Raw genomic sequence first — 21,309 nt, 5'->3', positions numbered from 1 at the left:
GCTTAAGCTAATAATCCAGAGCCCAGTCAGGGGGCGGGAGTCTACAATATCTTGCCAAGCAAAATGAAAGAGGAAATACACACTTCATGCAAAGGGCAGTTTTCACACTTTGTTTTCCTTGACACTGTATGTGACAGGAGCCTCGCACGCCTGGTTTGGAAATGGACTGATGTGCCACACAGTATGTGGGTATTCTCTGTGAGGCTATCCATAACCTTATTTCCCTCTTTTTAACGAAGCTAAATTGCTCTATCTAGATTCAGTTTTTATCTAATAAAAGGAACAAAGTAGGCATGAAGGGTTCTGGAAATAAAAAACCTGATTCATTTTCTCAGAGATTATGTTAGGTGACTTGCAGTTGGGGCACTTCTGAGGGTTGGATCGACAGCAGCATTAGCTCTGTCTGCCTGGCAGATGCAACTCTAATCTTTAGGCCTAGTCCACACGTACACGGTTCTTTTTGGAAAAAGGGTTTACAAAGTCCTTACAACACACCTGAAAACACATATCACGTGGCCACGTACACTGGGCACGGTGTTCCAGTGTTAACAGGAAGTAGATTGTACAATGTGGCTGGTTGCTTGGTTACAGAAAATACTATAGACCAGGCAGGGAAACGTGACTACTCCTCACAGAAGAGTACTCCTGGATAATGCTATTCTTATTAAAACGATAGCCATTTTTAGTCTGTCTCTTCTCTCACTGTATTGTCAATATAACAACCTAAAGAAAACTCTTCTTTTAGCTCCATTTTCATTCTCTACCAGCTCATGCTTTGTTTAAGGCGCTAGTATATTCAGCCGACATTTCCTGCTGGCCACAACATTTAATGTAATGTTTGATCTTAAAGATACAATATGTCACATTTGCGTATTAAAAACACTAAAACTGACTTTTATTATACAGTTAGTTGAGTTGTGTATGAACATTATCCCAAATGTTTCCAACAATGTTGAAAGGTATGGGGCTGTTGGTCGCCTGTTGCTATAAATTCCTGAGAAACACCAGATGATGGACAACACTTTAGTAACGTAAATCGTAGTGTAAGTCACATCAGATACATTTTCAGATGTTCAACAAAAAAAGACATTTACTTCAATGATCCCACGCTACTTCACAATGCCATCTGTTGTTGTCTTTACATTGTTTCGTTTTGATTTCATTATTTCGATTGTGAGACCCCTTAAGGCAGAAATGACATACTGTGTGTTTAAAGCACCATGGTAGATGAGGAAACCTGACAGAGATGAAATTAATAAAACAAGAGGACTTATTGGCTCTCGTCATAAAATTTTCCGAACAACAAACCAAAGCAAGTATTTAGTTTTCCATCCCCTGTGTAACAAGTTGTTGAGCATATGTCACAGCAGGAGTGAGTCGGAAAAAAAAAAAAAAATCCAATTTCACTGTTTCCCAAAGAATCTAAATCAAAGAGCAAACCTCAGTGCTAAGGTTAATAAAAGTTGATAAGCTGAGAAGCGTAACTCCCCTGGGGCCTTTCAGAAAATAGGCATTTGCTTGACCGTGTTAGCCTAAGCTGATGCTGAAGCAGAAATTGAATTGTATTTGACATTGTGTGGAGATACTGAAGAGGGTTTAGCCCTGACAAGTTCTTTCTTTCTTTTTTTTTACAATAACACCTGTGTTTTCTTCTTCCTTTCTGGGCATTTCAATAAGAGCTCATTTCAAAGACATCAGAGTTATAAGCTTGCAAGCATTTAACGGAGAACTGACTTCCACAGTTGCAGAACTAACTTGAAAACATTATGATAGGGTTGGAAAATATGCCTAACCGGTTCAGTCGTAAAACTGTGCGAACTAAAGGGGGAACAAATTATCAGGTCTGGACAGATCATTTGGAAATGTCAAATCACTTAACGTAGAAGCCTTTTAAACTAAACTGAGCATGACTGGGTCATGACATCCCAAATAATTCAGCCAATTATCACTACTTACAGATATATACAACAATGGCATAGGACATATTTTCCTGATTCCCTGCATGTAAGCATAAGACATCACTGAGGCGAGTCAGACAGCTTCCATAAATGCCCAGTAAAAACAACATCTGGCATTCAACTCAAGCGTTTCCAGCCAGATTACTACAGCATACATTACAGGCCTGTAGGTGGGGGTTGGAGAATGAATAACTAATCAAGGCGATGGCATCAGTGGGGATTGTTAGTGCCCTTGACGTGGCCTCTGGGTCACAAACATGACTCCTCCTGGATGTCGGGACGTCAGCCCCCAGCACGAGTCCAGGTGCTGCTGAACAGGAAGCTGCCACCTCGATGATATGTGGGCTGATAATATGATCACGCTAGCTGATAGAACCTCACTCACGCTGGGTGGAGGGAAGGCGGCCGCCTGCTACTGTGCAGGACAGATTAGGAGGAATAAATCACCTGTGCCGAGCCCTCCTGTAGCTCCCAGGAGAATGCAGCAATCCTGCTCAAGCATGACATGCCACAAACATGAGGGTAAACACACACGCCGAGCAACACACTCCAGAGAGGCAGGAGTCGCTTTTACTGCCTCTGGGAATTTACTCAAGAACGACTGATGGCATTTCACTTCACATTTTTACCGAGCCATTAAGTGGTATGTTTCATCTCTACCTAGTTATTTTCTTACATTCGGGTGTGATCGTACAAGTTCAATCTGCAACTCAGTTATTTTTTGGTACCGACAGATTTACATCTGCCTGAACAGACAGTTTAGCTGGATTTTAAAACCAGGGCTTCCTACAACTCCCAAATGCATTACCTGCAATTTGTCTTCTTATAAGTGTTTCTCTAACGTCTTGGAGCAAAGTTGTGAAAAGCATAAAACAAATTAAAAAAAACACTTGCTGAAAATATAATTAAAAAAAATAAATAACTGCATTATTTCCCCCTCTACTTTAAACAGCTTTGTCCAGATGGTGTATTGTTGTGAGCTAGAGCATTTACATTTGCGATACCTTCTGCAGTGCATAAGATGGTGTTAATTTTTTAACTTCTGTCAAAGCTCTCTGCTCGCCTCAGGATATGTTCATTATATAATGTACTGCTGTGAACGTCAATATCACTTCGGCTTAGAAATATGGATGTCTCTATTATGTTTGTTTGCCTCAAATCCAAATCCGCTGATCTGTTACTGATTCAGCGTCTACTTAAATTACATGGATATTTTTGTAAACTGCTTCCTACATACTACTTACATAAAGCCCACATTAAAACAAAACATTTCTGAATAGCCCTGTATTATGATAACAGAGTCTGCATGTTTTCCCATAATATTCTGTGAAGTGTCTGATAGACATCTCAACCATGAACTGAAGTTCATTTGCAGTTTTCAATGGAGAGCTGTGGACAGATGGCGTTCTTGGTGCAAACTACAGACATGGATTGGGCTTTTCCGCAGCAAGAATCCGCTTCAGTCCAGATTCTGAGGACGACCATAAGAGACTGTGACAACCAAAGGATCGGTATTGGGGCTGATCCGGGCATATTGATGACAATCTGATCCATTGGACTGTGAATGTGTTTCGTCCACCTCAGCATGCTGGTGTTGCGGCGAGTAAGGGAAATTCTTCTTGTGGAATTTGAAAGAAGCTAATTCTCTGAAGAATTACTGACTCGATGCGATAAATCAAATCTTTACTTCATGCTGCACGGAGAGAAGACCCAAGCATGGTTGTTCTCTTTCTTATAGACTTTCAGATTACTTTTTGATCATGTCTTCCTCAGTACAATGGCCCTTTAACGATATCTCTTAGGTAACTGTCAGCTGACTCTCATCTGACCATCTAACAACTTCATCACAGAGTCACATAGACATCAGTCGATGGTTTCCTTAATATCAAACCAATATGTTAAGCTAAAACTGGGACACTTCTGTTTTTGATCAAGTAGCTTATGAAAAACAAGATATATCATATTAAAAGTAGTGTACAGATGCTATTTCAATCAACATAAGTAACTACAATAGTAACTATTTGATAGGACTTGAGCAGATGTCCATTATTAAAGGACTCGAATCAAGCCAAAAACTCTTGATTGGGACATCCTCAACAATCAGACTGTACTTAAAATATGTTCTCATCTTGACCCCTAGGGCAAAACCTCACACACTTGGGAGATGTAATGTGTTTAAATGAATTTGTCCCCATTAGTGGTGTTGAATTCATTAGACAGCACAGCAAAGTCTATTTGGATGAGATTTGTTCAAACTTAAAAGCAAGTGCAGGGTTGACCTGAGCTTCCATGTGACCAATTTCAACAGTGCCCTTGCCTGCCAGTCCATTACACACCTCTAGCAACAGCCTCTGCTCCCATCTATCTCAGCCTGCCTACAAGGGCAGGAGAAAGGTCTCTTAGCAAGCCCACAGGGACGGCAGCAGCACCTACAGCACAGGTCCAAAGGTTAAACAATTGGAAACATGTGCAGTACATAAATATCTCTGCTGATAGCAATCTCAGCACGGGAAAGCAGGGTTTGCATAAGGGGCTCAGAACAGAGGATGTAACCTCAGATAGAGCAGGGAGGCATTCAGCCGGTCTGGTGGGGCTAATGGAAGCCGGGGCAGCAGCAGTAGCAGCTTTGTACTGGGGGGAGTTAGTTATCAGCCTGATGGCCTTATCAGCACTGAGGGCCTCTATCACACATCTCACCTCTGGGCTCTAACAAGGGGTCAGCCCACAACGTCAGACTGCCAGCGTCTGGCTCTCTCGACTATGGATGGAGGAAAAATGGTGGATGACTGGGTCTGCTCAACAAGCAGAGCCAATGCAGGCTTTTAACTAGTTCTTACAACTCTCATTCCTCTTAAATGTCATGCTGATTTTAGTATTTAAAGATTTCTTGTGCACATTTCAAACATAAAATGGTTATATTTATATTATGGATGCTATATATATATATATCTTGATTCAATAGCTTTCAACTCGCTTTATAGAATAACTTACTTGGGAAAATACAAGCTGCTAACACAACTGAGAACTCCTTTTGTTCTCAAGTGAAGTTTTACTTTTGTAAGTTTTATTGATTGTCTGAAAGTTTGTTTGGTCAAGGTTCACCTGATTGAATTTTTCAGGATTCAGGACTTCCACAGTTCGAGGATTACTGTTTCTTAGTCACGCATATAAAAGAAAGTGAATAGCAATGTTAATACCAGCTCTTTGGGGCACAATTCCAGGGTCAATACATCAATTTATCTTAAAAACGCAATTTGATGAAACAGCAAGGTAGGGAATTGTTTAGCACTCGTGGAGTGTAAGTTCTTTAAATGCCCTCTAGTTATAACCTGCTGCTGAAGGCCTTGAAAACTTTTTTTTTTCTAACAATAGCGGTTATTTTGCATGAAAGATTTATGTATTTGTGCTTCGTCTGTGCTCTTCTCTTTGGCTTAAAGTGGAAAGAAAAAGCCGCACCACAGAGGAACAATACAAGAATCTGCACAATTCTGAGTTGTTTGCTTATGTTGTGAGTCAAAACTGATTTCAACAGAACCACACGGTCCTGAGGAACCAGATTAGGTTACCTTTTGACTTTTAGCTTCTATTTATTTGTAGCTAAAGATGATTTCTTTAGCTTTAGCTTTTACTTTGACTGCTGTTTATTTAGTCAGAAATACTGAATGTTATGGAGAAACAAAATACATTTAAAACCTACTTTTTCTGTTGCTGTTCACCGCTTCTATCATTGAATGTCATGTTTGTGTAATCCAGTACAGTATTCTCTAGTGTTAGTTTTTTTTGTTATTTATGAATATATGCATGCATTTTTGATATCTTTGCAGATGTTTCATCGTGTGTAAACTTCAAACAATGCTTCAAATAATGACCTGTGAATAGTGATGATGATTATGCATTTATTTTTTCACTCTGGGTAAAAGCAGCCTTTGTTGAAAAGTGTGCTCGAAAACCCTTTTGATGAGGTTTGAACTTCAACGCGGGCGATCAGTTTCTAGGAGCTTATTATCCAGAAAATTCAACAGACATTTGGTTGCAGGCGCTGCAAACAAAGGTCAAGAAAGCAAACAGCTTTTTTCTGCTGTGAACTGCTGAGAACAGTGACCATGCCCTCCTGAGTATAATAAACATATGAACATTTGGCCTGCTCTATTTACCCCCTAATGAGAAACAAAGATCTGCTCTGGAGGGACTTGCATACTTCAGACAATGGAAACCCAGGGAGGGGAAAAAAAGCTCTCAGAATAATTCAAACCATTTGTGTGGCACAAGGGACATGAGAGCTTTGTCTGAATAAATTGGCCATACAAAAATTGAGATGATGTCCAGCGTGCTATCTGTTGATGTGGCATAAGATGGCCATTTGCCAGATGAAAAGCTGCATGGAGGGCAGGGGGCCCCGTCAACAATGAGGGTAAATCATTTCACATTCATGCACACAGCTAACACGTGATACCTGGCGTGATGCAATCAAAAGACCCACAACAAATTAGAAAAAACAATCACTTCATTCAGTTCAAGTGGGGGCAACATGAGCAACATTTCTAAAAACAAACCCATAGATTTCATTATGTGTGGCGTGGGGGCGAACTAATTTGTTATTACGGGTGGTAGATTATGTTTGTCGATTATCTTGTTGTCATTTTCTTATCCAGAATTTTCTAACCAAGAGGAGAATAGGGGAGTCCTCCAAATGACAGTGGAAAACATGACCGTATAGCCTGGACTGTGGGAATACAATCGAGAGTAGACAAAGGCCAGTCCTCCCGCCAACTCTGTGTGGATAAGAGGATTGGAGATGGGGGGAAAGCAAGCAGCCAAGCTCCAAGCAGCAGTGATTTGGGAGAGGAGGGGGGGGGGGCATACATGAGGGTTGTAAGGCTATCTGGGAAGCCCGCCGGTGTTCAAACTTCTGTGAGTCCCTCCAGCAACAAGCTGATATCCTGCACTCTCTCCTGCTGTGACAGAAATACACTGGCCTCAGCGCCAGCAGAACGTGGGCACTATTGATCTGCTCCCAGCGCAATATCTCCTCTTACATCCATAATTATTCTCCTTCAGAGGACTCCACCGTGTGCCCTGGCTGCCCGACTGGAAGGCTGGCTGGCTTTCTATCCGCCTCCTTGTTAAAGATGCTCTATGGTCTCACATTTCACGTTGCACTGCCAAAGACCCCCCTCTCTTAACCCCGGCATTTTCGAATATTTCATGGTTCAATCCCAGGGTTGGGGAAGGCGGCTTCGGCACGGCACAATTACAGTGGTTAGTCGGACTCCTCTGGTGGAGCCATGCTGGCTCCCAAAGTACCATGACTCGCAAACAGACAGGCCAGGAAAAACAGAGGAATGTTGGAGAGCTCATTCTTCTTCTGTACTGATCCTCTCACTGCCAGTGAGCACACAGGAAAAGGATGATGGTTTAATTGTAGCAGTTGCATTACGCTGTAGCAACACTTCATCTGATCTAGTTAAGTGGTTCTCAATATTTTTGGCTTGTGCGGTTTTAAAAGGGAGACTGTGTAACTTTTCAAAGAAATGACACAATCTCCTTCCTCATGAAAAGTTGAATTCATGAGCAATAAAACTTACCATTGCTCAATTTAAGCACCCTTTAATGGGGTTGACCAATAGCTTATAGTTGCTAATGTTGGCTAATGTTAAAGCTAACTTTCAGTAGAGTAGCTCTGTCTTTTCTAATGGGTAGACATTCTTGATCAAGTTGATTTCATGTGACTTGCACCTCTGATTGCTGCCACTATGCCAAAATTGCAGCACAGCCAAGTGGTTCTTCCACTTGCTCTCAGTCACATTGACTCAGTCACTAATGATAATGTAGTTCAGTGGTGGGTTGCAGCCAAAAAGTGAATAACAGGTCAATTCTGGGCAAGTGTAAACCCAACGTGATGTCACCCATTGGTTTGTGGGTTTGAAGAGTTTGGCATTGCAGCCATCGCCATCTTGTTTTAAAAGGAGCCAGAAGTGACCAAATTTAGACAAGAGGGTGGAGCTGTCAATCACAAGGTAGCAATATCTTATCCTATCAAAGTATTTTCGGCTTTTTTCAACTTTTTTACTTTAAATGGGAACATAATTTACTAAATTACATCATGCTGTGATGACGAAGACCATAAACTCATTATAAAGCTGTTTGTTTTTGATCAGACCTGTTTAAATGATGTGCTATTAAAACATTTTTTGTGGGCTGAAAAAGCTGAATTAGGTGTGATAGCCACAGTATTGCTTTTATTGTAATTATAAAGTTAGTTTTAAGCCATAATTTCACTTTCTTTGCTGCAATGCTTCTTAATTCACTGAACTTTAGGACAAATTTGTACTTTTGTGACATTGGTAAGAAGGTCTTGGGTTTTAATCCACTGACTGGCGGGATGGATGAATGGAAATAAACTGACTGTGAGGCCAAAGCATCTAACTCAAGACAATTCTGGAAATTTTGCATCAGCAAATTTTACATAATCTTGCTATGAAGCCAAGCAATGTAGACTTGAGACTCGCTGTCTCCTGTTGTCATATGTTTGAGTTGTGAGCAGTCCAACTAAAAGAGAAAAAGTCTGAAAAAATAAAAAGAATTACGTGGCAGAGATGTTCTTTTTTAAGATAAGCAAAAAAAAAAAAAAATAACGAAAACAAACCATATTATAAAAGGCAGCTTTTCGCATTTAGCAAATCATCACAGCTAATGTGCGCTGTGACTCATCATACAACTCACTGACTGTACGTCACACTGAAGGTCAATGTACTCTGGCGCTGAACGGAAGGCATGTGACTCATCACAGAAATAGCACATTCAATTAAAATTCAGCTGTGAAAGACACAAAGGAGAGCAGCAGCTAATACTTCATGTCTTTTCCTCCAATGACACATTGTGATTGTTCCGCTTCGCTAGCTTTAGAGATGGTTCTGTGTTCATCCTCCCAGTTGGCCTGTGGGGCCTTGTGAATAAACACATGGAGGTTAATGTCTCATGTTCTTCCCCCGTTCTCTGCAGACAGCTCTGACAGGAGGGGAGAGAGAGAGGAGCCTAAAAGGAAAGCTGTTTCGGTAATACGCTAATCTGGCTCTCACATCTCTTTGTTTTAGGCAGTGAGACGGGATATTTTCCCCAAGCTACCGTTGAGAAGTACATCTCGAGTCCGCTGTGGGTGAGCTGTCAAGGGGAAATTCTTTCTCCTATTCTTTTTCTGTGCGAGAACACCCCTCATACCCTGAGGGGCCTTTAGTGAACCTGCCATCATCTACACGTACTGACAGCAGAGAGCACGCACTTCCACCGTCCCGCATACGTCACTGCGGCGATAAAACAGCCGCGGGCCTCGCCACAGAGATAACGCTTCCAAGCAGTCTATCAAACAAACAAAGCCAAATGACGAATGTTTGGGAATTTGTTAAGAAATGACGCCATATTGCCCATGTATCTCCTCCACCTAGCTTGTTTTTTTTTCCATCCACACAAACACACATATATATATACTTGTACACCCACTTCAGCCTGTCCTGGAAAAATCATTAGAGCCCCCACCACCCCACACACACTGCATGCAGATGGAGAAAAATAGGGCTGAGAGCCAAAACGCCTGAGGGGCTTTTCATGACAGTAACCTTCTGTAGAGCTGCTTGTATCCCTCCACCTAGATCAGGGAGAGGTGCTGAGGGATGGATGGGAAAATAAGCGAGATAACCATACAAAATATTGGGCGAGGAACATTCACACAAAGTACAGAGGAGGAAGAAATCCGTGTCATTTTGCTCTCATGGCCTGGAGAGATGGCAGACTAAATGCTCTTTTAAAACAGCTTGAACATTGAAATGATGATGGCTCCTTTTGCCTCAGCAAAGCACATTAATACATAGCTGAATGCCATTTCCACTTTTGTTAAATGGCTCACCTATTGAGTATTCAATTACAATGGCTGTCTCTCGTTTGGAAGACGGGGCTGGGGCCCATAAAAATAAGCTCCCTCTGAGTGTGGAGCTGCAGAACGCATCGGACAGCAATGGAAGGCGTGAAGAGCTCCTGTATGGGGGTGGTATAGTATAATGTTAATGGCAGGGGAGCGAGGAGGTTGTTGGGTATTGACTGTGGGGAGAAAGCTCCTCATCTGCCTTACTGTTTTATTAGGGAAGCACATTTTCAAACCATTTGCACAGATTAAAAAAAAAGATCCCTGAATCCTGGCTTGAAACAAAAAAACACCAGTCAGGGTGATTAATTCAGTCTTGATTAATCGTTCCATTTGTCTATGATATGTCTAAAATGCCACAATACAAATCCGCCAGTAATGGTCCAATCCTTTCCCCCCCATTGTGTGGTTTATCTCTTATGCTCAAATAGCAAAAGCAAATTGTGGCTAATTTTATCGGCGAATCCACTGGCATGTGGTTTTTCCAGCGGTAATGATTCCCTCATTCGGGCCTAATTAACTGCAGCCATTAAATGGAGGGAAATGTAATGGCCCTGGGTTCCATGTCAGGTAGTCAGAGGAGGACAGCACAGGAGGACTCAATTAAGCCTGTGCTGTTCCCAGGTTATCGCACGACATGTTTGCCAATTAAGTGAAGTAGCGTTTGATGTCTATGTGCCTCCGTCGGCACCATCTCAGAGGCCCTGGCAACGCGGAGACGGCGTCTCTAGCCTGTCCACACCCCCCACCACCACCACCACCGCCAGTGAAGGAACAGACACTACACTATGCCCCAAAAAGGCAGTAATTACAGGATGGATGGGAGACTGTTATATAAGTACGAGGCTGCCGATAGGCCAGGGAGGGCCTGCTGATGCCAGGTTTCAAACAAGTACCAGCAGGATCGAGTTACAGCAGAATTACCAAGGGTGGACTAACACAGACAGAAACACAGACACATTTCAACATCAGAAGCAGGCAAAGGCAAGAGGAGAAACAGAGGCTATTGACATTGTTTTTGAGTCTGCAGTGTTGCCCGATTGTTTCAAACGATCAAAAGGGAATTGTGATGTGACTGAAATAAGATCCCGGTCATGACAAATTATCCAGCACTCGATTCTCAAAAAAGTTGCCCAAAATTGTTATTAGTCACTTTCAAATCATGAGATCTTACAGCTGCTTTAAAACATATTTCCCCAAGTGTGTGTGGAGCTCTGTATCGTGACTCACTAAGTGTGGGAGAGGAAGGCAGAGACAGGCAGACACATTAGCCCTCCCTTATGGCACATTCTGTAAGGCTATAGGAGTCAGTCTGCATGATCCTGACTGTCACTGACTTGTTATGAAAGCATCGCTGGCTGAGGCTGATCCATCACTTTGGGGGGTGGAAGTTGGGGTGAGAGGACGGCCGGGGGTGCTGGGGGCGGGTGGGGGTATGGATGGGCGAGCGTGGGCGAGGCAGCCCTGTTGCCTGTCACTCACCATGCACCACTGCATGACCGCCAACCTTGTCTGGCTTGTGCACAATGGGAGGTCTCGGGCTCGACTGTATGAGCAGTCATTCCCCGCTCCCCCCTCCCAGCAGTCGACACAGAGGAAGGCCAAAAGGAGTCAAAACACTCTGGACAGGCATTAGTCCCATATAGACCCTGGAAGACCTCACTGCTTGAGGCAGTTGAGCAGTGAATATCTGCTCTGTTTGCCACTGAATCTCTTATTCTGGCGGACTTAGTCGGGTTCAATTCCAGAGAGCAAGCCCTGACAGAGACTCCAAAAGATAATCTCCTTCAACAAACATGCATTGCAATTATCCAGAGTCATTAAAGTGTAATGACTGGAGGTGTGAGCAAACTTCTTAAGCAAACAGTTACAGTACCACCCACCCGAAAATACATAACGCTTGCAAAATGTACACCGTGGTTTAGGAGACACAGAATCGTTCCTCACAGCAATTAAGGAGCGAGAGAGAGAGAGAGAGGTGCATATGTAAAAGGGAGGTCTTATGTTGGAGAGAGGAGAGAAAAGAGGAAAATGCTGAAGTCAGCCACAGCAATAAATCCTCAAATGCTGAGCAGTTCCTTCCAGTTCTGTCCTGGTCTGTGGACCCCATCTCTAACCCGAAGACAGGGCTCTGTTTAGTAGCTTTAGCAGTGGGGAGGCGAGTTCAGGCCAGTGATTATCCACTCCCCTCCCCCCCCCCCCCCCCCCTCCCCTCCCCCCTGAAGGTGCAGTTTGTCCAGGCGGTGCCTCCGAGTCAAACTCAGCTGGCCTGTTAGAGGATACTTCCCAGCAGCACCACGGTCTGTGACCACAGCTTGACCTCCAACCAGCTACTCACTTCCACAGAGCCGAGAAAAAAAAAATAAAAAAATCAATAGATCAACCGGCATGAAATGGTGACGCGATTGAGATGAGTGATTACCGGGCTAATTCTTATTCATCCCTTTATGGGGCAGTGATAAGTGAGAAGTTAAATGGATACTGAGGAGGAATGAGTGCGATGAGTGGAGCGAAAGAGTGGACATGGCACTTTGATTGATGCTTTAAACAAGGTGAGAGGATATAGTATTAAACTATAGGGCACTCATACCTCCACCAAGACTGCACAATCCTTTGAATGTCTTTCAATAACAACAGAAGTATTCACAAGCATCTAATCTGCATTTAGATCTGGGTTTTACATCTCGTACAAACATTAAATGCCAATTAGCTAAAGGCAGGCTGGATTCTTTCAGGAGAAAACCTTAATCCTGATGGGAATATTAGGGCTTATACATGGCTGAATTGTGATGATGCTAACATTTTGATGTCTCGCAGGTATAATGTTGACCTCTTCCACCATCTAAGTTTAGTGTGTTAGCATGATAACATTCATGAATGGCACTAAAAAGCTAAATTTGCAAGTATCTGGTTACAATTTAAAGTTAAGCCTCAATTATGGCGCTAAAGGAGGGGAGGGTCGTGAATGCAAATTTTTAGGCAATCCATTCAATAGTTGGCGTGACATTTCAGTTAAATGTGCAGTATTAAATTTCTGCTGCTAAGGGGCTCGCAATCAAAACAATGAAAACCAAAGACGCAGTTTGTCGATGTTGTGAAGTAGCGCGGGATCATGGGAGTTGCTGTCTTCATTTTTAAACAATAAAAAGTGAAAATCTATCGGACGTGACGTGACTCAGGCTGCAGTGTTCACGGGTGAGGTGATGTTTTTAAAGTTTTACTTCCTCACTCTCTTACATACCATCTGATGTTTTCCCCCCAGAAGTTATAGCGACAGGTGACCAATTGAAACACACCATTAGCTTTAACTGGCAATAGACAAGTTTTCTGCTTTAATTTATCATTATAAAGTAAATGATTGCACAAAGTACTGAATATACTGTAGAATAATGAAACCATGGGCATTTTGATTGCTTGCCATAAACTGCGCTTTCACTACACAATTTTGTCTGCCACCAGGCAGGAAATCTCCCGGGAAATGGAAGATTAACTGGCGATCCAATCCAAGGGTTGCAGTGTGGCACCAATTCTGTCTGCTTTCACATTTCTATTATAGACTAAACGATTGAATAAACTCACGTTTTGTCCTGTGTTGTTGTTATTTGTGACTCTGAGGAAAACAGAAACGATCCAGTTGTCTTTGCAACAGCGGAGCCAGCAAAAACACCACCTGGAAACGCTTGGGGATGGAAATGTTGTCTCATTCCAGTAAAATTAGGAGTTCTCTTGGTTTGAACATTGTTGGAAACATTTAGGATAATTAAGTACACAACTCAACATAGACATTTTAATGTGGAAACATTACTTACTGTATAATAACTTTAAAACCCAAAATGTCAAGCTCTTGGTGGAAGTCAATGGCTCACCAAAACCATCAGGATTCATCCTCAGAGCACCATGAATGTCTATAGAAAATTCATGTCAATCCAGCCAATAGCAGTTGTGATATTTCAGTCTGGACTAAAGTGGTGGACCACCCTTTTACTGACCAACAGCCTGACATTGCCGCACTGCTAGCATGGCTAAAAAATGTCATTATATCCTCATTTGCTATGATCAAATTTATTATGTTGTAAAATATCTTATGGCAGATATTGGCATGGCTTCAGTGATGTATTTTTCATGAAGGAAGAAATTTACACAATTATTCAACCAAAGACGTTTTAGAGACATCCCACTAAATAACAAAAAAACTATACAGTCAAACACGACTGAAAATATAAACTTCTTTGTGTAGATAAGCATACACAGAAACACATGTACTGTACATCTTAATCAAAACATTGTGTTGGAAAACAGTATATGTGGCCTAAAGAGGCCTGAACACACGTGTCTCGTTTCACTTACCGTCTCGTTGCCAAACAAGATGTCGACGTAAGGCATGACCTTCATCAAGGGCTCTTTAAAGAACTGGCTGATGAAAGGTGCTGAGAGGTTCATGCAGAAGATTTTGTTGTTATCTGAAGCGTGCTTCGCCACCTTCAGGATTGACTCCGGGGACACGGTCAGGAAAAATCCCTGAAAAAAAACCAAGAATAACATTTACTTACGTCATGCTTTCAGCAGTGTGACTGACCTCAACTGAACCAAACAAATTAATTCTGTATAGTACCACTGTACAGACAGAATTATCTGTGTTTTGACAGTACAACATGGGCCAGAATGGACTGAACTAGTGGCTCTTATAGACGGAAACACTTTAAACTGCTAATTTGTGGGTTCTGGATTCTGACGAGGCAATTTTAGGGTGACAAGGCTTGGCATTATTGAAATAACACAGGAGCCAGAAGAAAGAAAAAACAGCAGTAGTGCTGAAACATTTATCTGAAATGGTTTCTTAGAACACACACAAGAGCAACAAAGAAGAGGAAAAAGGGCAGGAAAAAATCCATCCAGGACAAAGCCTGTGGCTGGGCTCCAAGGCTCGTACTGGAGGAAGCAACATGCACGTATCCGATGATAGGGCGAACAAAAGTCTCGTCTGGACTCTCCTTACTTGGAAACAAGAGAGGCAGGTCCACTCATTGTGTGAATGAATACAAATCAGGTAAGAAAACACCTTTGTGTTTCAGGTGGAAACCTGAAGCGAGACTCTCCTGCAAGCCACACAAAAACACTCCTCCTTTGATACTGATCTTCTTAACCTTGTTTTTCAGCAACAAGCTGCTCTGTAAAACCACTGTGTCACAATAGGGGCAAAGGGGGGAGAGAGGAAAGGAAAGTTTCAGCACAGTGATACATTTAATCTGGCTGAAAAGCTTCCATTGTGGGCTACAGTGCAGTTCTCATTAAAGCACTATGACATTTGCAGCAACGGCGGAGCGACCTCCATGAAAAAGAAAAGGGTATAATACCGATGAATAGAGGGTGACTGTGTAGTCAATCAAATGTACAAGGCATTACAATACAGCCGTGCGAAGCAGGTGAATGCTTTATTACACATTCATGGTGTCAGTCACTCTCTGGGCAGACATTCTCGCTCCTCTGCGGTGTTGTATGTCCTGCGTTTTTTTGGAAATGTCTTTAAGTTAAGGCCCAGGTCAGGGCCTGTGGTTGCTGTGTCACGGTACCATCTGTTGAAGACTAAAAAGGTGTTTTAAATGGATCTCGGAGCACAAAAGGAACTCACTCTGGGCTAATGGCCCATCACTGACCCTGACATTTTTCTTTTGCGGCGTGCCAAGGTGTCAGAAGAAGGGGAGATTGTTTTCTGACACAAATGGTCTTTTTTTGGAAGTTGAAAATAAACTGTCATGGTTACCGTAATGTTAACGCTGATCAAAGGCCGGCGGCTCGATCAAATATCCTGAGGGGCGGTGAACTTTAAAAGCCATGCCACGGCTTCTCTAATCACACACTGCCTCTGTGTAATTTACTTCGAGCCTTCACCACCACTGCCAGTGCAGTCACATTACACTGCTCAGAACTATAACACACGAAGTGATTTCAGAATGAATTAAATCCATGTAATACTAAAAATACTACTGACACTTAATTGTGATTGATCGCTCAAGTCCATTTAGATTTGACGTGACGCATTTATAGATCTAAGAAACACACTGCTTCCAATTCTGAGTGATGTTACAGTGTGAACGCCAACAAAATGTGAAAATAAACCAAGACAGACAAAAATATGCGCCGTAAAATGACACCTTAATCTTTTAAACTCAACATTAGCACAATTCGGGGGTTTCTCCCAGGATGTTGCTGAGCCAGCCACACCTTGACGCATCTTGTCTCGTCATCAGTTTATTTTAAAAAAATGACAGCCTTAATACTTAAATACATGAAATTTGCTAAATGAAATCCTGTCTCTGCAGGTTTTCCCTACAGCAGGGGTCATTCATCTACATTTGTCTTAAGGCCAGACTTTTGCTAAGCAGACACTGCGGGGGCGGACTAAATAAATTAATTGTATTCAGGCCTAATTAGCCTATTATTGAAATTAAATACATTTTTCACTTTCTTACTAAATTAATGTTATTTTTACTAGCCTTCACCAGTGTGTACAGACTAGGGATAGGCTGATTATTTGTCTGACTGATTAACTGAGCTGATATTCATATTTTTTCTGCTTATAGCTATCAGTGCTTGTGTCTGATTGCAGATACATTTAAAAATGCACTACTATGGCTCTGATGCAGCATCCCTTCTCATCTCCTCTCTCTCTCTTGTCCTCACTCAATGTCTCACCCACAACATTATCTTATTGGTTACATGTAGTAAGTAAGTAATAGCCTATCACAATGAATACTCTCAATCTGTGTAAGTAACTAGGTAGTGGGGTGGAAGTGTAAAGCAGCAGAATATGGACATACTCAAGTAAAGTTCCTCAAAATTGTACTTAAAACAAAAATAAATCCAAGTGACCCCTCTTGCAGCTAATCAACAAGCTTAGCGATGCTCCAACAACTTCTTTGGCTGGCCAGTGTGCCGCTGTCAGCTCCTGAGGAAGGCCAGTCTGGGAACTGCGCGGTTTGATGTTGGGTCAACCAGAAGAGAGGATAAAGTTGGAGAATAATCAGATTCTGTATTCTGCTGTCCAGATGGGAATCTTTGACGAGCTGAATGTGGCCTGCTGGGCCGCCAGTTGAAATCACTGCCAAACGACTTTATGTTTAATTTCAATAAAGTGTTTTAATCTCTGATCCACCTCTGCTACAAAGCACAGCAAGACATCCTGAAATCTAACCCTAAAATGAATATACATGTCAAGACCACTAAAAAACATCTGACTGATGACTCAAAGAATCTAAAGTTTGCATCTGTCTTTAAGTGTGCACACCTGATTGGCTTTAATGCAGAAAAATGGAGAGTCAGACCTAAAAATAAAAAACATTTTTGTGAGTCTCTATTTGAAGTAATGCTGCAGGAATCTCTTTCATAAAAATCATACAGGCCATTTTTTCCACCAGACTCCAAGTATTGTGACTCCAGTGGCTTGTGGGAGAAAAAAAAAAAGCCTCAGTCTGAGCCATGTGAAATTCCAGTTCCCATCAGTAGTCTCTGCTGACTACGAAACAGGAGAAGTTGAGTCTTTAGTGCTGCGGTGCAGATCATGTATCAAGAATACCAGATCCAGTTTCCTAGGTGTCAGAGAGCCCTGTGAAGTGGGGTGACTATCGCATTTCCAGGTCAAGATGATCAAAGCGCTGGGTACACTTCGTACAATTTCCAGCCAGCCAAAACATTCAATGAAGCATTCAGAAAAGCATTTTCCTGGCAGACAATAATGCGGAGCGATGTTTGGCCATGTCAAGTGGTAATTTGAGGGAAGAGTTGGAAAGGCAGGGCATCCATTTTCAATGTTTACCCTAAAAAGAGGAATGACTTCCACTTTAATCACACAAAGAAAATGTCTAAATGCTACTCTGAGATGAAATTAGTGGTAGTCTAACCATAGAGGTCCTAACAACACAGCAGCAGCACGCTATCACACTTTCCCTGCATTGTATCAGTGTTTTCCCCGGGGCTGCTCACATCTGAAACGCTGGGTGTGATGGATGGCATGGTGTCACCAGGCTTAAAATAAAAGTGGACATCTGAAGGGTAAAAATGATCTATTTTGGGAAGGGCATTTTCATTTGCACCGGCAGCAGAGGTGGTCATGGAAAAGGAAAAGCTTTTCTTTTTTCCCTCCCAGGTCTATTTTAATTCTGCAGGGATCAGGGGGAGTGTTCAAAGTACTGTGTCATGAAGGCTTTGTTTGACACTTCCTATTACTCAGGAATGATGGAGGGAATTTAAACCATCACCACTTCAGTGGGAAGAGTAATTATGGCCTCTGCAATCGCACTAAATTTTATCAAATCCCCAGATGTTAGTCAAGTTTATTTATATAGCCAGAGATCTCAAGTTTCTCTCAGGGGGTTTTACAATCTACAGGCCATCTCTCCTTAAAGCTGCTCTTATCAATATTTATTAAAAATGGATGAAAAGACTACACATAATGTAAAGGGGTCACTTGTGGTGAACCAGCAGAGAATTATCATCTTGCTCTTGAGCTCCCCTGAGATCTATGAAGCTTTTTTGTTTCAGTTGTACAGAACTAAAATGTACTGTTTTGGCACCGTCTTATCTGCTCTCCTCAAAGTTCTTTCCAGGCAGAGGAGGCAGCTGTTTTCCGTCAGAAAGCTCTGATAATCCCAATGTGCAATACCTGCCCAGCACCAAACGGCAGACAGACACAGTTAGCGACTAGCTGGTGGACATAGTGGAGCATTTAGCAGCTAAAGAGCCAGATATTTCCCTCAGGACTTGAGGAGATCAAACCAAAACTAAAAAGGAAAGCGAGTGTTAGACTTTCATTTGCAGGTGGCCACAAACTTGACTGCAAATACTGATGTAGCTCCGTTTCTGCTGGATGTGTAGGATGTGTTGACTGGATCTGAATGAAAATGCCCTCGTAGTAACTAAGCGCCAAAGCATTCCCTTCTTTATCGTCTATTTTAAGGCTCATTTTTGCTCTATGTTACAAACAGATACAGACTTTACTCTGCATTCATGTCATCCGTATTTCTGCATGTTTTCTGAAAGCTTATGGATACGGACCAACGGAGCAGTAGTTGTGGGGGGCAGTGTAGCCAATAGTTCAAGCGAGACACGGCCACAGGACAAGAGGAAGACGTTTTTAAAATTGTGAAGCTTTTTGAGGAGAGGTCATCAGTTGGTGAGAAGATTGGAACATCTGTATGATGTTACCTTGCTCTGGCACAGAGGCAAATGTCACAGCACAGCTGGGAGGAGATTAAATGGGGATTAAATGCAAGTTGGACGGTGGCGAAGGAAAAAATGGAGGTCCGTAAACAGAGGTATCTATTTTCGTACGTAAAGGGAGCATAAGTTAGCCTTGGGATGGTAATTTACGGATTTTAAAGACTGAAAACAAGTGATTGAGACCATAAACTCATTAGAAAACTTTTTACTGAGCTAATAAATCGAGTAAGAAGTATGGTAATTTTCTCATAAGCTTACATACAATCGGAATTATTTGTGAAACCAGTAGATTAGCCCCCTGCTGGCCATTAGAAAGAGTGCAGGTTTAAGGCACTTCTGGATTGGCTTCACTTTCCAGGCACGGAAACTCCATCCACATTTTACACAGTTAATGTTTTATAGCTTGCTGCGCTGCCCCCAAGTGGCAAAACATGTCAATATAGGTTTAAAGCTGCGTTTAGACCGATATTAGTGCAGCTTCAATAACTACAACCTCCTCATTTATTTAAATATAACCACTGCACTGGCACGACAAGGGTGGCAGATTCAAAGACCTCCCTTATTATCCAGCAAAAAAGTTCTAACTTTGAATGTCACTGTTGACTTCATGATTATCAAAACAATGATTGTCAGCACAATGACTTTCAACTGTTGTTAAATCCTCAGAGTATTTTTAAACCGCTTTGTTTTGGTGCCTCATTACTCCTTCAGTGTTATTGATGCTCTTTTGTTGTAGCAACACCAACACAGCAAATTGCATTTCTTTAACGTGGTGCTGTTTTTAGTGTGAACACAGCCTAATATTACAGTCACACAAGCACCAAACTCTGTGAATATCTTTCTGTGAGAGCCAGTACGACTGACAAATTCAAGGACGTGTTCCCTGTTCCCAGCCCGCTCGAGCAGACTCATGGGTTGTAGTTAACCTTTGTTCAACTCCTGGCCTCGGTTGGCCGACAGATACACTTATGCACTGTGCTCGAAAATAAAAGACATTATTCTAGCTGTGTGCCCTCGCCCTGTTCAGTGCAGTGCCACACTACTAGCATACAAACTATATTATTGCTCTGATACACTCTTTACTGCTCAGTAGTTATTTCAGTGTGTTCTTGTTATAGTTTCGATGGAGAGAGGGCTAATGTGACCGCAGGTTTAGACCTTCAGTTGAGGTGAGGAAAAGTTTCTATCACACATTGGAAGAGCAACAATGAAGGGATCCCTTTTTTTTAAGGCAAGAAACGGAAATACAGTATACAACCAGAAACTACAGAGAAGGACTTATCAAACACCTGTATACAATTTTGCAAAGCGACTTTGTTTCAGATCCTTTTATTGAGGCGTTTGTTCTGGTGATATATTCCTCGATGTCAGGAAAGCCCTGTGAGCTAACCAGCAGTGTTTCAAAGCTTTTCAAAAGCCGCCCAGGCCATGCTATCCCTGTCATTACCATAGACAGCCCCCCATCATGCTCTCTGGTGCACAGGGTTCATTACACAGAATTAGATGTCACACAGATCAGAGCGCGCGTGAGGCCACACACTGCTCTCCTCCTCAGTTATCTCTGTAAAGCACCATTGCGAGGTGGATCGATAGCTGAGGTTTGGAGCTTCATTAGCTCAGTATGACTCCATCGCCATCAAGACACCTCTGGCACGCTACGCTAGTGTTGCGAGATATATTTTACTCCCCGATCCTGAAGGTCCTGCTGTTTTACACACAAACACACACAGGGACAAACAAGACCTTCACACATGATGAGGGGCGGGTGGAATCTGTGTCAGTCTCTGGCTCGATAATCAGGAGAAAGAGAGAGGACAAACAAACAGAGGTAAGTGATTAATGGTGTCACAAAGTGCCTTGAGTGGAAGAGAACAAAATTATAAGGATGAAAAGAGCTCATTTAAGGCTTTTTATTTCAAAGGAAAATGCGTGGGGGAAAAAAAAGCAAGAAAAGCAACTGGGATTTTCACAATGCTAATGATGTTTTGTTTGCATCGAAGCGGCCAGTTGGTTTCACTTAGAAACAAGTTCAATTAAACCAACAGAGAAGATAAATGTGTAACAACCCCGCGACATGATTCAGCATTCCCTGCACTTTTAGGATGTTTGATCTGACTGCAAGGCAATTCAACCGCGCTGATAGCATCTGGCCCTTCTTCTTCTTCTTCTTCTTCTTCTCTCTTCCATTAAGAATCATGTTCTGGTGGAGCTTATCAGACA

The 21,309-nt window shown here is 42.2% G+C and overlaps 1 protein-coding gene across 3 annotated transcripts in view; it reads right to left on the bottom strand.

Moving 5' to 3' along the window:
• The window catches only part of LOC141015348 (adenosine kinase-like), a 112,642-nt gene that overhangs the window by 17,270 nt on the left and 74,063 nt on the right, over positions 1–21,309 (bottom strand). For all 3 annotated transcript variants that reach the window (XM_073489385.1, XM_073489387.1, XM_073489386.1), the window contains one exon: positions 14,221–14,391. In XM_073489385.1, coding sequence (XP_073345486.1) covers positions 14,221–14,391 — 171 coding nt within the window. The remainder of the gene's footprint in view (positions 1–14,220; positions 14,392–21,309) is intronic.

This window comes from Pagrus major, chromosome 20 (genome assembly GCF_040436345.1).
Source record: "Pagrus major chromosome 20, Pma_NU_1.0".
Classification (NCBI taxonomy): Eukaryota; Metazoa; Chordata; class Actinopteri; order Spariformes; family Sparidae; genus Pagrus; species Pagrus major.
This window is presented reverse-complemented; position numbering and strand designations above follow the sequence as displayed.